This window comes from Pectinophora gossypiella, chromosome 17 (assembly GCF_024362695.1).
Source record: "Pectinophora gossypiella chromosome 17, ilPecGoss1.1, whole genome shotgun sequence".
In the NCBI taxonomy this organism is placed as follows: domain Eukaryota; kingdom Metazoa; phylum Arthropoda; class Insecta; order Lepidoptera; family Gelechiidae; genus Pectinophora; species Pectinophora gossypiella.
Window position 1 is genome coordinate 8,285,420 of NC_065420.1, and position 16,561 is coordinate 8,301,980.

The 16,561-nt window shown below is 36.2% G+C and overlaps 1 protein-coding gene across 1 annotated transcript in view; it reads right to left on the reverse strand.

Annotated features, from left to right (window-relative positions):
* The window catches only part of LOC126374266 (thrombospondin type-1 domain-containing protein 4-like), a 48,162-nt gene that overhangs the window by 17,882 nt on the left and 13,719 nt on the right, over positions 1 to 16,561 (reverse strand). The window contains exons 5-7 of the mRNA XM_050020786.1: positions 10,008 to 10,128; positions 8,236 to 8,338; positions 7,672 to 7,802 (exon numbers count right to left, since the gene is read on the reverse strand). Coding sequence (XP_049876743.1) covers positions 7,672 to 7,802; positions 8,236 to 8,338; positions 10,008 to 10,128 — 355 coding nt within the window. The remainder of the gene's footprint in view (positions 1 to 7,671; positions 7,803 to 8,235; positions 8,339 to 10,007; positions 10,129 to 16,561) is intronic.

The following is a 16,561-nucleotide window of genomic DNA, read 5'->3' on the forward strand; positions in this document are numbered from 1 at the left end:
TGTATTTGTAATTTACAATTGTAAGTTTTATGAAATAAGCCCCAGGAGTCTTTTTTCTTTTTCTGCCAATTTTTTAACACACTGATTTAAATACCATTAACTATAAGGCGAATAAATCTCGGGTAGCGCTGACATCTTTATTGATCAATGGCAAACTTCTCCTGTCAATAGAATTCAATAATTTCGACATAATACGGTATTTGACCACCTTCAACAGTCGTCAGCCATCAAATTAACATGTGATTGTGAGTGCATCTTACGTCACTTAGCATGTTAGATATTGTAATTGTCCGATGTAAGAACCTCTTAACGGAAATTAAATTATTTGCCGCGGGTCTATACAAGCGTCGGGAGTTTGTATGTACCGGCGTTTCGTCACTGTCGTATTTATTTTAGGTAGTTATTAGTGAATTATTGAATAAACTAAGCTTATTTTAATAGGTTTCAGTAGTATTGATTACTACATTTTGTATCATTTTAATTCAATACAAGTACTTGGGTCAACCCTAAGTACTTGGGACAACCCCAAGTACTTGCGACAATCCCAACGTACTGAATTGTAAACTCTAAGATTTTAAATAAATAAATATAGAGATTGGATATTTGAAACATGGTGTACAAAGTCGGAAAATAATTGAAAGCAAAGGTTTTTGGCTTCCACGTTGAGAACATGCCCCTCAGCTTATAATGGATATAGTAACACGATGTTATGTTGAGATAAGTTTAAACTTTTGTGAACTTATTCAGCAATACTAATACATTATTTGGAGAGAACCTTTAAAAAAAATTCGAATCAACCTGAAACAATGTACAATAGGTATAAAGATAAAGATCTATCCAAAGTCTCGTATAATCAAAAAGAAAAGTTACTTTTATCACGATTTAGTAAAAACTTCTCAAAGCATCCCTTCAAAGCACTAACGGATAACAAACTTCTAAAAAAAAACTTGTAAAAACGAAATGAATTCAAAGTTTAAAAATCGAATTTTCCGAATGCGCTGCGCGTGTCTCGCGCCGCGACGTCGTGCACTACTGCGCGGATACACCACGCGCGCGCTCCACTGATATGTGGAAAACCAAACTGACATACCTACTAGATTGCCTGCTATAAGCACACTAGGAGCGTGGGTGAAAATTTAATCCGAGAATTATGTATTGTATGGATTTTGTCTAGGATATTCTGCTGTTAATGTTACATTATTAAGTAAGCTGTGATCTTCTATCAACAACAATAGATTGTTATCGTCATAATATTGAAATGTGTTGAAAGATTATGTTAAGTTTTTTGTTAGCTGTCTCGCAATTTGGGCAGGTTATTTTTAATAGCTTATATTTTGACGTTGATATGACCTCATCAATCGCTTTGCAGTTTTTTGCAGTTACGCTTTTGTTTATCGTAGCTTCGTACCTTTCACATCTTTTAGTAGGTTCATGCATTTTTCATAATATTTTAGTGCTAGTAAGTAGCTGTTTTTTTTGTAAACGTTGCGAAAAAAATATGATGCGGGTGTATAATTTAATATGATGTAAGTGAAAGAAGAGTTGGAAGTGGAAGGCCTAGCCATTTACTTACCATGTCACATCCAAGATGTTTCATAGAAAGGTCAGGTCAAGAGTACTGTAAACCAGCGAACATGCATGAAGACCTTAATGAGACTGAAAGAAACGAAAGTGGTAACTCAGGTCCGTAGTAAGTGGAATTCCGTGGTCAGTGCCTATCCCAAAGAAAGAAAAGCTGGCTGTATGTTACTATCTGTAGTAGCTTTACTAACTCTTAGTGTATTACCAGCCCTTTTCATGCATCGGACGTCATACCGATTCAGAGATTCAGTTCAGTAAAGCTCCCCCTGAATAAAATGATTTATTCAATGGCTCCTCACAGTCCTCGTAAATTAGTTCATATGAAATAGATTCTCTTACAAAATATTAAATTGAAACAATGTCCCACAAATTACGTTACCAATGATTTAAGGGGATTGCGTCGTTCTTATAACTCAGTTGAACACTTCAACACTACAATAGTAAACAACCAAAATTATGACAACCTTTTTGGTGTTGTGGTGTGTATGTCAATCGTTATTTATAGTGTCCCAGATTCCTTTTAGGTTTGCTAATTTTGGAAATGAACTACGCATATCCATATTCATTGATTATACTTGTGTGGTTGTCGTGTAGTAATTGATTATGGGTAGTTTCCTAAGTAGGTCAAAGATAATATGAAATTTTGATTAATAAGTAAACACCCGTATTAGCCGTAAAAACACCTCCACCAACCCGCAGTGGAGCAGCGTGGTGGAGTATGCTCCATACCCCCTCCGGTTGATTGAGGGGAGGCCTGTGCCCAGCAGTGGGACGTATATAGGCAGTTTATGTTAAGTAAACACAGATCTAAAGGTGCCAAAAATGTTTTTTTTTTATTTTTCCTTTATAACTTTTTTATAAATTTTAATAAAGAAAAATCTAATGATAAGTGCGACATTTTATCACGTTTTTCTATGACATAATAAATTATGATGCTTCTTCATAAAAAATCCATAGTAATTTCGTGTTTTGACGTTTAGTAAAAAGTAACTGATTTGACTATTGTTTCTCACACCGGCTGTTACCAATAAATATTTCTCTGAATGTCAGTTTCAATTATTATAGGTATTATGTAAGTATGACTGTATGTACTATTTAAACTATTAATGAAATCTCATAATTATTATCAATACCTGCATAACTTTAGCAATAAATTAACTTTAACGTAACTTTAGTAATGTATAAAAGGACTGTAGTAGTCATATGCCGTTTGATTTTATAATTGTCACATCTAAAATTCCATTTATCGACTGCCAGGTTGAATAGAGAATCGTGAGTGTAAATTTTCATTCAAGCGTCCATAGCTGAAACCCATTTTAACATCCTTCGTTATCGAAGATCTCATGTAAACTATCATAAATTATTCTCGGAGATATTCCAGGTTGAGTTTGAATGATTTAAGCTTTATAATATAGCATCACGCCTATTATACTGTTAGCCAGCTATGTTTAAGCTTTATTATTGATTACAATAACCTATTAAGATCAGTTATGAATTTAAATAGAAAACGGGATACGGGGATATAAGGGGCCGTCCATTAATAATGTGATGTTTTTTTTTTAAAATTTTAACACCCCCCCCCCCCCCTCCCTTGGTGAAACATGGTGAGGTTCAAGACTACCCCCCCTATCCTATATCACGTGTATTTTTTAGTACCTACCAAAATAATTGCACGAAACGCCGATTATCGGTTCAGTACCGCGCGTTTGCCGAAAAAAAAAATACTCGTGATGTATTACTACACCCCCCCTACCCCCTTATGATATTTCGTGATTTTTTTCATGGACCCCCCCCTCTCGAGCCTCGCATGATTAATGGACGGCCCCCAAGCAATAGAACACAAAACTCTAAATATAAAGACATTATTTTAATCAATGACGATAATAATATTATTATTACTAATAATATACTGACGTTTATAGAACTAGTTTGTATGTCAGGATCAATATAGCGTCCAGAGTGAATGCTTATAATACATTATTTTACATTATTTATAGTCCGTCATAAAACGGCTAATCCAGAGTCATTGACATACATACACGGGGATAATATAGTATTTTAGAATTGCAAGCAGGTACCGTTTACAACATAAGGTAGGTCATGCATGTTTCACAGGATCGATAACGTGGCATTCACACGTTTTGGAACAGTGGTTAGCACTTGATGTGAACGACAGAAGCTCACGCTAAATGGTCACGAATTTATCTGCAGTCATAGATTAAGAAATAATAACATAACATAAGTATGCACAGAGGCTATATTGTTTCGATGTTCTTATTGACCTACAAGCTCTCCAGGTCAACCTGTGACCGATATTCTCAGGAGGTTCGTCAATAAAGTTATGTGAATATTTCTTTAAAATGCTTACTGTTATAATCTTACTTATGTGGGTTGATGGGGTTGGTAATCCACCTCACAATCCACACGATAGAAGAACTTATGTGATTTTTAATGCAATGAGAAAGAGGCGTGAGGTTGTTAAAAAGTATTTTTTCTTTTTTATAACACTTCATAAATTACACGTAGATGTTTTACAAACATCGCTAAACCTAAATAGGTTTGTCTCGATGCCTTCTTCTTCGGCATACGCCACTATTTCTCATTATTATAAGTATACTTGCTGCCTACAAATATAATAAGGAGTAATAATACGTATAAAACGGCAACTCTCCGCTCCCCACCAGCGGCTGAACTAGGTTTACCTCACCCCCTCGGTCTTACTTTAGTTCTCAATCGTCTGGGCGTCAAACGTCAAACACACAGATGCGCGTGTACGATAACGTCACCGTGTAGTGTCTGTGTAAAACGAAGTGTTTTGTATGAAATGTTCGGAGTGTGCTGCAGTGTAGATCTTTACCTACCTTATAGCAATGAAACAGGTCCAGTTTCGTGAAAGGGAATTTTGCGTGAGTTTTGTATCCATAAATCAATCTAAGAAAATTGTATAGTACAAGCAACAGCGGGCGCCGTATATCAGAAACTTTATGTTTTCTATCAGGTGATAATAATCCAGTCGCGTAAATCCGATATAGACTTGAACGACCATTTGTTAAGTGTCAAAGTAACTGCTACTGGTACTAATTACGTACTTTAATTACATTGGTATTGCTCAGGTATTTATTCTGATCACGGCGAGGCGGTGAATTTTAGCACTTTCTACGTAAAAGGGGTGAGGAATGCACAGATTTTCACCAGTACGCGGATTATTCTAGTAACTATAGCAAAAACGTGGAATGAAAGATTTTTAAATAAATTATCTAATAGATATTGTACACTTGAGCAGACAATAAAAATATTTACCGTCCTACAGTGTCATTGTGCCTATTACTGATCAAAGTATAAGACAAAAAACATCCTACTAATAAAGATATACCGGATAATTAAATGTATTCAAACTGTAATTTATCTTTACATACAATCCCGTTCGGGGTGGGCAACATGAATATGCAATGTAGCAATATCCTATTAAAGAACGTGCCCTATTCCATACCATGTAGAGCTTATCAAAACTCTAGTTGAAACTAAACTATGTGTATTAGATTTCCTTTTCCAGAATAAGGGCCCGCTAGCCCGGGGCGATGGGTGGCGGTAATCGTCGATCGCGGCATACCGGGCGGCGCCGGCGTCGGTCCTCTCACACCAGTACCACACTAACCCGCTATACTTGTACCAAGTACCAGTCCGCTTAGACCTGATCTACACACGCCCGTCATTCACGAGATTAGAGTCTTCCCGGGCAAAATTGCACGAGTTACTAAACAACAATCCATGCAAACGCCTACCGATGCTGCAAATCACCACGATAATACTAAGTTTTACTTTGTATTACTACCTTAATAAGACGCTCCTCGTATCAACTTCTAATAATAATCAGTAACTGAATATAATCACCCATTAACCCTCTTGGGACACGAATAAATATTGGATTAAACTTAGAATAAGTACACGAGTCAAACCGAGTCATTATTTGATCGCAGTCTACGAATTCGCAAGATTCTCTGTTTGCAGTCCAAACACGGGTCCTATAAGGTTCACAAATGGCGCCAGACAGTGGAATTTACTACCGATTAGGAGTAATTATTTGCCTGTGCATGAGGTTACAAAAGGTGCTAATAGAATTTATACGATTGCTAAATTTATAATGGCTTCTTATGTTACTGCAGCAAAGATTATAATTTTGTCTATGACGCACCGTATTTACATCGAAACGACTTTAACTCGATTGTTATTTTTATTTTCGTTGGGATTTTCCAAAGTATACGTTACAAGGAAATCAACATTCTTCAAAATATTAACGTGGATATAAACGAACTTATCGTCTTATAAATCAACATACCCGGACTTTTCAATTATGAAAGCAAAACATGTAAAGGACTAGCCACTATTAGAGATTAGAGATCGGATGAGCTTTGAATAGTTGGATACAGTGAATGAGTAGTGAGCGACGTAGTCGATGGGATAAGAAACAAGATTAGTGGAGTAGAATGGGTCGTTAAGAAAATAGACGGGTTACAAAATAATCAGACGACATCACGGATTCAACAGACTCCGCAATCGTTAACTAGAGAATAACATACGATAAAGAACCGGATAGAAGTGTACCTACTACAATAGATTATCGAAAATGTATTGATCTTAAACGAGATGGCGTCGGTTTGCGCCAGGTCAAAGTCACAGTCGTAAACCGTACAGCCGTAAACCGTGGTCATTTGATGATTATCACGTAATACAATAGGTTAAAATAATTTACATTTACGACTCACATGTCCTTGGCGTGGGAGCCACATATTGATTGAACACTTGAAGATTTTAGTGGAGCAGACGTTTCGCATTTACTCAATAGACAATTCAAGTTTTATTGCAGTCACAAATATTAGATGTCGAATGAAATTGACGTTAGGCCGGATCGTATAACTTACAGCGTTACTAAGGAGTGCTTGCTGTTGGTACAATAGAATGTTAATTCTATGCCAGGTTTGGATGCCAGGAGGTTTGAATCGTGAAGCATTCAGATGGCGTGTCGGGATAAAATGATAGATGGGTGTGGGTTGTAAATAGTAATGAGAGAGGCCCATTAGTACACAATCACCCGTCACTAATTGTGGGGCGCCAATCAGTGGTAATTACAATAAAAAAATATGTCTTGCATTCGGGACTTCATTGGGTTTACAGATTTAATAGTAAGGGGATGTAAGATAATTTGAATAGGAGTTTAACACGTTCGTTACATTTCGTAAATTTCGTAGGTTATCGCATGAGATATTGAAGTATTATTTTCGAATTTAACTTGGAAGAAACCATTAAGATGCCTATGTTAAGTACTGGAACGGGCTTACTTAGATATTTTTCCGTAAAAGTCATAATTTGCAAGGACAAGATATATAGCAAAGGTAGAAAAAGTGAAATGTTATCCTACAATTAATGTTGATTATTGTAAAGACTATGCAACTGTATTTAGGGTTCACTCACGCAGCATTGTGTGAGGTCAGATTACGGGCTCACGAGCCAGAACTGTGACAACTTTATTTTGTTTAGGTACAGTTTGAGGCCAAGTCTACTTATACCACTGCCAAAGTACTAAATAGTAGGCGATCCTGATGCGAAACGTTACATGGGTTTAAATGTCGTTATTTTAGGTACGATTTGACTTTTTTTTTAAAGAACTAGGAGGTTATGGATATCAATGAATAAAAAAAAATATTATAACGATTGATAAGCTCAGTAAGTACCTGTTAGCAGCGATAGGATCATTTTGCACAAAAGGTGCCAGATTCGATTGCTAACAAGGCGACAAAAATAGGTACTTTGAAAATATTGCGAAGTGAAGAAAAAACCTGTGATGATGAAAAAAAAGTACTTACTAGTATAAATTATGATTAATAACCGTTGTAATGTTTTAGATATATAGATTATAGATATATAGATTTTTATCTTTTATTTAATAACGTCTCTAAAAACGAATATCTCCAACATTAGAAGCTACTGATATGACCGTAAGTGCACAAAGTGGAATAGGTGCTGAACGGGTGCTGTGAGTGGAATACATACTTGTTTTTCAAAAACAAATAAGTATCTGAAATGTTAACCTACCTTGCAAGTACCCTGGACGCAGATTGCTCTGAACCCTGGTTTGGTGCAAGGAGTGCCATCAGCCACAAGTGCCAGGGACGCATAGAAATGTTGTCCCAGTGGCCGGCAGTTCAGCATGCAAGGAGAATCACCTGTCAAAAGGAGTAACTCATTAACTATGGTCCCAGGGTCGAATCCCGATGGGGACATAACACAAAAATCACTTTGTAATCCCCAGTTTGCTTAGGACATTGCAGGCTGATTACCCGATTTTCCGAAAGTAACCTTTATTCCCATCTGCCCCCTTTAGGCTTGCAGATTGATACATACTTCGGAAGGCATGTTTCGTCCCAGCTAAGATTTACTTACACTCCCCACCCCGGCATATATGTTTAGGTCCCATATAATAAGGGTAGTGTTTATTATATATGACCCTAACTCATTCAGTGGAATTTCATGGTTTAGAGCCCCAGTTGGGATTTGAACCCGTAACACTACTCTATAAGTGGTGCGTTCTCCGAACGGGACTATTTCGGATTTAATTTTTGTTTTCACTTTTAAATCTGGACAATTCCTTATACTGACCATCTATGTAAGGCACCCAGGTATAAAAGCGTCCACGGAACGGTCGCCTGTCGTACGCAGCACACTGCTCACTGCGCAAATCTCGTGCACCACCAGGACACGGCTGCAATACAAATACTTACTGTAGGTATTATTAAAAAGACGCATTCGTACAAAGTCAGTAACAAAAATAAACAATCAATAAAGAAAATTTCACGATTGAAACCTTTCGCTTGTAAATACATCAAAACGCATTTTTTATCTACAATTTTTTTATTAGACCTATATAAACTGCCTATATACGTCCCACTGCTGGGCACAGTGCCTCCCCTCAATCAACCGGAGGGGGTATATACGTATAATCAACCGGGTTCGATTCCCGATGGGGACATTGTCAAAATCACTTTGTGAGACTGTCCTTTGTTTGGTAAGGACTTTCCAGGCTTGAATCACCTAATGTCCGAAAAAGTAAGATGATTCCGTGCTTCGGGGGGCACGTTAAGCCGTTGGTCCGGCTATTAGCCGTAAAAACACCTCCACCAACCCGCAGTGGAGCAGCGTGGTGGAGTATGCTCCATACCCCTCCGGTTATTAGACCTTTCAACTAAAATTTATTCCTCGCCAGTTGGTCGATCAAATTGCGGTATACATAATTATATTTGTTATATTTTTGTGTTGTTGTTTTGATAAAATGCTCTCGCAACGTCCAGTGTAGCGACTCTGTTGGTACAGGGGGTGACTGAAAAGCAGCAGCAATGCTGAGGCTCCTCCATTTCTCCTACACACAACTGATAAAGTGTTGCATGTAATTAGTTTAAGTAATTTTGTAAAAATATTTGTGGTTGAATAAACTTCTTTTTATTTATTTTATTTGAAATAATACTTTAAACTTAATTTTAGTGGAAGGGTCTAATAAAAGATGTCTGTCAGACTCAGCGATTGTATTTGATTCATACCCAAAATCGAATGTGAATCGTGATGGTTTCTACCATCATAGTACACTTTGCAGCACATGTGTTTAACTACATTTTAAAAACTAAAGATATTTAAAGCTGCTTATCATGCTGGCCATGTAGAAGAGTACTAAGCAGTTCCTCCCTGTCCAGCGGGATTGATTTAGTGTTCTATTACATTAAACATAAGAGTAGTAATTGGCCAAAGTCCCATAGACCTGCTCGCAATGTTCCTGTACTGGTTAGTTGTGTATTTACTGCCCCTATACATCGACTTGTACCACTCAATATAAGCCCCCACTGATTTATACGCGACATAAATGTTTCCGTGATTGTATTGTTCGATTTGATACCACCTTATAAATTATGGGATAGCAGTAAGGCATTATGCTGGCGATAAGATTGTTCTTCTATGACTTTATTAGCTCTTGTTGTAATGTCTTGTCGTAAAACGGGTGTCAGTAGAAAAGGTCTAATTATAAAAACTTTGGGTTCTTGGCTTAAAAGATGCCGCATATTGTGTTCAGATGACCTGTGTTTTAGATGCTTATTCGACACTGCTTTACCGCTCTTGATATTGACGTCTTAGAGATACATTATGATGAACTGTTTAGTGACAGGTTACCGGGTCAATCCGTAGGGAGTTACTAAACTTTGTCGTGTTAGATAGATATTTCGACACATTTTCTTTTATCCACTGGTTATGCATGGTTTACACTTGCTAACTTGGATCTGCGATAACTTCCGAACAAGTATTATTGCAGTAAGTACCTACTATTATCTGCCAGATAAGTTTTGGGTAGGCTATCAGACTAAATACTTGGTAAAATGTTGTCTTACAGCAGTATTACATTCGTGGTACCTCCTGGCGACGCCCTGACAGTCAGACTGCACTTGTCTAGTCACCCTCACTGTTATGATAGGAGGAGGCAACGTGCCGTCAGGGATTGCTGTTCTTGTTCTGTAACAAATAAATATATATAAATAAAAATTTTCAGTAGAGGCAGCCTCTTAGATTAACAAAATGGAGGGAGACAATAAGATGATTGTACTATTTGAAATCAAAGTTTATTATCCTTTCTTTAAAATAATAGCTTCTATCACGAAAAAGAAATAGAATTTGTTCAAAATAATGATTGTATCGGTACATCAGACATGATTTCAAGTAATAATTAAAACAAAACCATCCGGCGGCAACACAAAGAAGGTAATGAAATCAACGATGTCGGTAACAAATAGCCCTAAACGCGTTAATCTAATTTAGTATTAAAGATAAAAAAAAATCCGAGTTCTTTCCATATTTATCGACCGAGTAAATCGCTTCACATATTAGTCGAGGCCTTCTTTACAAATGTTCTCTCCTTGTAACAGGATTGGAACATTAATTTAATGTAAACTTGCTTTGGAATATTCATGTTCAGCGGGCGACGATTAGTTCCACTAGGCGCCTTGCTTATCAAAATCTCTTTAAGAAGATCAGTGGGCTCATTACACGTCTGAAGGCAGAGATAAAATCTGTTTAGTATCATCATCCAAATTGATTTCTTTGCTTGTTAGTTATTCTTTTTGCAACATTAACATAGTCACGGTTTTTATGGTAGGAGGTTAATCACCGTAAACATATTCCTTGCAAAGCTATCGCACCTTGGTATTTATAACCGATCGTCATCTTTACATTTATTGTATTTGATTAGCTTTTTATTCACCCGTAGAATATTCATCAATATTCCCAAGTTCGCACTTATCAATAAATCACTCCATACGTTTCACAAATTATAAGTAATCCCTCATTCCTTATGATTAACATCAGGAACTTCACCAAGATTGTTGACGTCTAAATTAACATCCTGCATATTCATTCAAAGTCATTTCTGGAAATTCTCCTTTAGCCTTCGAGCAATATTTCATCGCAGTAATGAATCGTGTACTCTATGAAAGCCATGCATGACAAACGACGTATCTCCCAATTTGTCTATTATGTTATACGACGTAATGTCAGCAGGATCCTTTTCATTGTATTTAGAATTACTTTTTGTGTCATATGGGAATTTATTTCTGATTGTATATACAGCTTTATTTATTTTGGTTGTCTTTTATTTTCTATGACAGACTCTCCTTTAGATTTGTATTTATTAGCTCCTTTCGTTTATGCACTTTTGTTAGCTACTTGGATAGGTATTTATTTTAGTACAATAAGTTTCTGATCAGTGGTTTCATAGTTGAAAAGGTAAAGTGTATAGTGCTTACATCATTAAAATATTTGCATTTAAATTTTGTACGATTTACGAGATGACGTCAGCAGTGGCTCGAAATAGAGATGACAGATGGCACTGCATCAAGGAAACAATGTATGTGTAAACCTTTACCGCAATAGATAAGTACCATGCTAAAATTTGGTATCTCCTAACATAATCAGTACATACTTTTGTAATTCTTCAATGGTAGTTTATGCCTACTCGGTACGACAGTTGTCTATTAAGCTACATTTTTTATAATGCTATCGATATGATTCCTTTGAATGTTGTCTGTATTTTTATTATTATTTTTTTCTGTTTTAATGCGACTAATGGGTGCCGTTACAAACCTCTGTGGTTTAACGGCATCATTCAAACCATGTATTTAGATTAAGGGTATAATGAAAAAAAAATAAAAAAGTAATAGACAAGAAAACCTACTTACCTAGGTTTTATTGCTACCTGGATTTTAATATGTAGTGATATTGATAATAGATATAGCTAGGTAGCAATATCTTCTATTAGCATTTCAAGATATTGGCTTCTTTTAATGCTACCACCAATAACACTTAAAAATTTTATATCCTTGACCTCATCAACATATCCGTATCCACACACCTCCCACACGTCATGAGCAATGGCTATGGCTCCGAGTATCCTGTGTCCGCCGGCACCCCTTCTAATTAAGAGTGACGGTATTTTGATTACCTACTTATCTCCCTAACAGCACTCTGTATCTGGTCGCATTAATCCCGCTCCTTGGGACGCTACAATTATCTCGCGCATTAATTTGTACGTAAATAGCTTGACTTAGCTTGTTCAGCTAACGGTATGGCTAAGCATCATTAGCGATGATAGATTAGAGATTATTTACTCATGTATAATTACATGAGAACAATGGTTACTGAGGGTAAAAAGCTCTGTGAACTTAGTAATGAGAGGACCACGGGTTGTTTTAATAAGGGACTTTCCAGGTTACGTACAACAGCCTCCGTGGTCTAGTGGTTTAGAGCGTTAGGCTCACGATCTGGAGCCTGTTTAATAAAACTTACAATTGTAAATTACAACGACAATTTGGTGTTCATTACGTATCTAATATAAAACTGTGAAGTATTCGTGATCACACACTCCGCAATGTACATCAAATTGTCATTGTAATTTACAATTGTAAGTTTTGTTAAACAGGCCTCTGGAGGTCCGGGTTCGATTCCCGATGGGGATATTCTCGAAATCACTTTGTGAGACTGTCCTTTGTTTGGTAAGGACTTTTCAGGCTTGAATCACCTGATTTTTTCACCCAAAAAAGGAATATTTGGATTGGAGCAGCTTGGTGGAGTATGCTCCATAGCCTCTCTGGTTGATTGAGGGGAGGACTGTGCCCAGCAGTGGGACGTATACAGGCTGTTTATGGTATGTAATGGTTACTGAGGGTAAAAAGCTCTGTGAACTTAATAATGAGAGGACCACGGGTTGTTGTGAGAGATTTTCCAGGTTACGTTCGCCCAAAAAAATTGTGATTGCGCTGTACAGATTTAACGTGATCATTGTCCATTTTGTCATTGCTCGGGTACTTCATAATTATTCAAAAATATAATGTAATGGTAGTGGCATAGGTATATTTTACATTCACGCCGCGACTTGTGCTGAGTGAGGCCCTTTTATCTCAGGACGTCCACCACCACCTTATGATCATTCTAATGAACATCCTCCTATGCTTTTTGTAATTGTTTTGTGAAAAAAATTAAGTGATGTAATTGTGTGGCGTCCTTTTATAATATACAATTTCTATTTCTATATAAAAATAATTGTTGCTTGATATTTGGATCAGATATGGTACAGAACTTACCTATATTGATATATGAATAATAATGGGTGGAAGATGTGTTGTGTGTGTATTAAGATATTATTTTTTTTGTGTTTAAATAAATGAATATTTGTTAAAGCGTCGCAAGTGAGTCGGCGACCGGCACAGCGACCCGACCAGCGGTAGTGACGCCGACGACCTGCATAACTCAATGACCCACTGTGAATATAACTATTAAATATAATATAAAAATATTATTATTATTTATTTATTATTCTTAATAAATGTTATTTATCTTTATGACTTTTATAGTTATTGCGGTCCTGTGGTTCACCGGCTTGCTTCTCAAACCACGGTTCGAAGCCACGTTCCGGACTAGCATCAAAGAGTTATTAATTTGTCTTGAGTGCCGTTTTCACTAACATATTTCTTGACTCGATCCCTTACCGTTACCGTCACCTATGACTACCCCAATTGACAACATTTCATTTTTACTAAGGTGCCTTAAATCGAAAACCATTTCGAGATATTTCTATGATTTACACAAAACACATTTTTCAGATTTTTTAATTCAGTAATAATAGAAATATATTGAAAAATCCACGAGGTCAGAAGAGGAAGGCATAATAAGTTCAGACCTTTACATAAAAATTATAAAAAAGTAAATGTCATACATAACATGACACTTTGTTTGCGACTTGTTTTAAATACGCATGCAAAGGTACATTACATTATACTGCCTTCATTCTATCAATGGCAGAATCCAATTTTCAAAAAATATTTTTTTGTAACTTCTAGTGGAAAAATCTTGAAAAGAAAAAATACGTGTCTTCTATTTAAACAAGTACTTTCGAAATAGCACAAAAAAAACCACGGCTTAAAAATTTGAAATGTTGCCAATTGGGATATAGACGTATGCCTATATTATGTTATTTAATTACATGATTATTTCAACATCAAATAACGACCAAACCTCTGTGCAAGTGTACTTAATTACTTATCTATAGTTTTATATATCCATAGATTTTTAGACTGCATGTTGATAAGTCAGTTAGTGAGTCGGGCCTTCACAAACATGGAGGAAGACATTTATAAATGGACAGAGTGTAGGTATATTTTACATTTTATGAATTTACTGGTTAAAAATGATCATTGTCAAATGTATGGCATGTTTTTCCTATAAAAGATAAACAACAGAAACTAACATACACGTAGCTACTAACATAATATGTACCCGCTCCCGCCACAGCAGACAAAACTGACAACAAACAATTACAATGAGCGCTCATTAGTCGCAAATAGACGCATGAAAGCTCTGTCTTCATTATAAAATTGACGGTAATCGCGGTTCATTACCGGCTTGTATCGACACTGATGCACGTCAATCAAGCGGAACCAGCAATCAGCTTGTAAGTACAATAACAGCTTGTTACATCAAGCCACGGGGATTCCATTACCTTCGTTTAGCGGATAAAAAGGTACGTCGCGAAGGCATGTTTAACCTATGACCTGGCTAGTGGGGGAGCCACACTAAAGTCAGTTTGTAGATGTTAAATTCTTTAGAAAATACTTAAGGTGTTATCATCATTTTGTGTTAAAGTAGCCAGGTTTTGTAGTGTAAAATAAAGCTTTTTTTTAGACTAGAGAGAGAATTTAAAATAAGTGCCTATGTACTTAATAGATAAAAAAATGTTTTTCTTAAAAAACAGATTTCTTAAAGTCCATATTTCAGTTTCTAGCTGTTTAGAAAAACTACCTATCCCGCTGTCTTCAAAAGAAAATACTAAGCCTTTAAATTAAAAAGTGATTTGAATACAACTACTTAATAATCAAATTCTCTATTGTTATAAATTGAAAACATAATCAAAAATGTTCATTTCAATATACTTAACTCCAAAAATAAATTGACTATGTTAAATTTCTTATAAATTCTGATTATGTTAAATTTCTTATAAATTCATTTAAGTGTGGAGTCAGCTTAAGGTGAATTATAGAATAATGGGCGTGTAAACGCTGCGTGTTTACAATTTTTGCTTTTATACAAAGTAAGTAGGTACATTATAAAATATGTACGTATTAACAGACGCGGCTTGAAACTTTCTGTCGGCACCAGTGATTTGCCGTTCCGGCGCAAAACTTATTTAAAATGAGCTTTATTACCTAACCTTTAGGCAGATAAGACCGGAGTACAAGAAAGAACAATTTGAAAAAGAATAGCAGCCAGTGTCCTTAACAAAAAAAATAATTTTATTTTTCTCCAGTATTTTACAATATCGAAATTGTGGACCTCCCAGTAAGCAATTTAATATGCTCGTATTGGGAGTCACCACGATGCTTCCAAGGGTTACAATAAATACTCAACTTAAAAATAAAATAATGTGAAAACAAAAACAAAAAGTGAAATGAAAACAAGAATTTGCATGCATTATCAGCTATTTCAAACAGCAGGCTTTTTTGTGTGTGTGTGTGTGTGTGTGTGTGCGCGCGTGCGTGTGTGTGTGTGTATGTGAGTGTGTGTGTATGTGTGTGCCTGATTGTGGGTGTGGGTGAATGTGTTAGAGAGAGGGTGTGAGTGAATGTGTATAAAAGAGTATTTACAACGGGAACATTCCCACTTAGGGAACTTACTCAGGAATGGCACTTACTGGTCGGCTTGTTGGTACCTACTGAACCGTGATGTTACGGAAGTTCACTAGACAGACTAGTCGTTAAATATGAGCTTTAGCGATAGTAATCTTATTCAGCAAGATAGTTTATGTTGTACACTATGTCTATCATAACCATAAAGACTAATATTCCCTTCTTCATTTCACTAAACCACAACTTACTAAGTACTGTATAAAAAGATGATAGATAAAATACTTTATTGAGCACATTGGGCACAGATACAGAAAGACAACAGGCGGCCTTATTGCTCGAGCAGCAATTTCTTCCAGGCAACCTTTGGTATTATAGTTGTATTTACGAACTACAAAGTTGAAAATCAGACATTCAAAGGTGAATTTTTTCAGTCGCCAATATACCTACCTAAAGGTACTTATACCGATTTTGAATTACACAATGTACGATAAGGTGCAAAGGTCCAATCAGTTTCTTGCAAAGTAATAAATTAACTGCTTGCACTTAAGACCTCCTGGTTACATGTCGTTGCTGTAATAGACCAAAAACGCTTACAAAAACATATATTTTTTAATTCTGACAACTAATGGTTCATGATTTCACCACTGTTTACGAATAATTCGCTGGGCTCAGTGACTGCTTTTTTTCTGTTTGACTGTACATAGGCTTACGACTACATCTCGAATTGGGTTAGTCAGACGTCCTTAGTCATCGCAACTAATCGTCATGAACTAAGT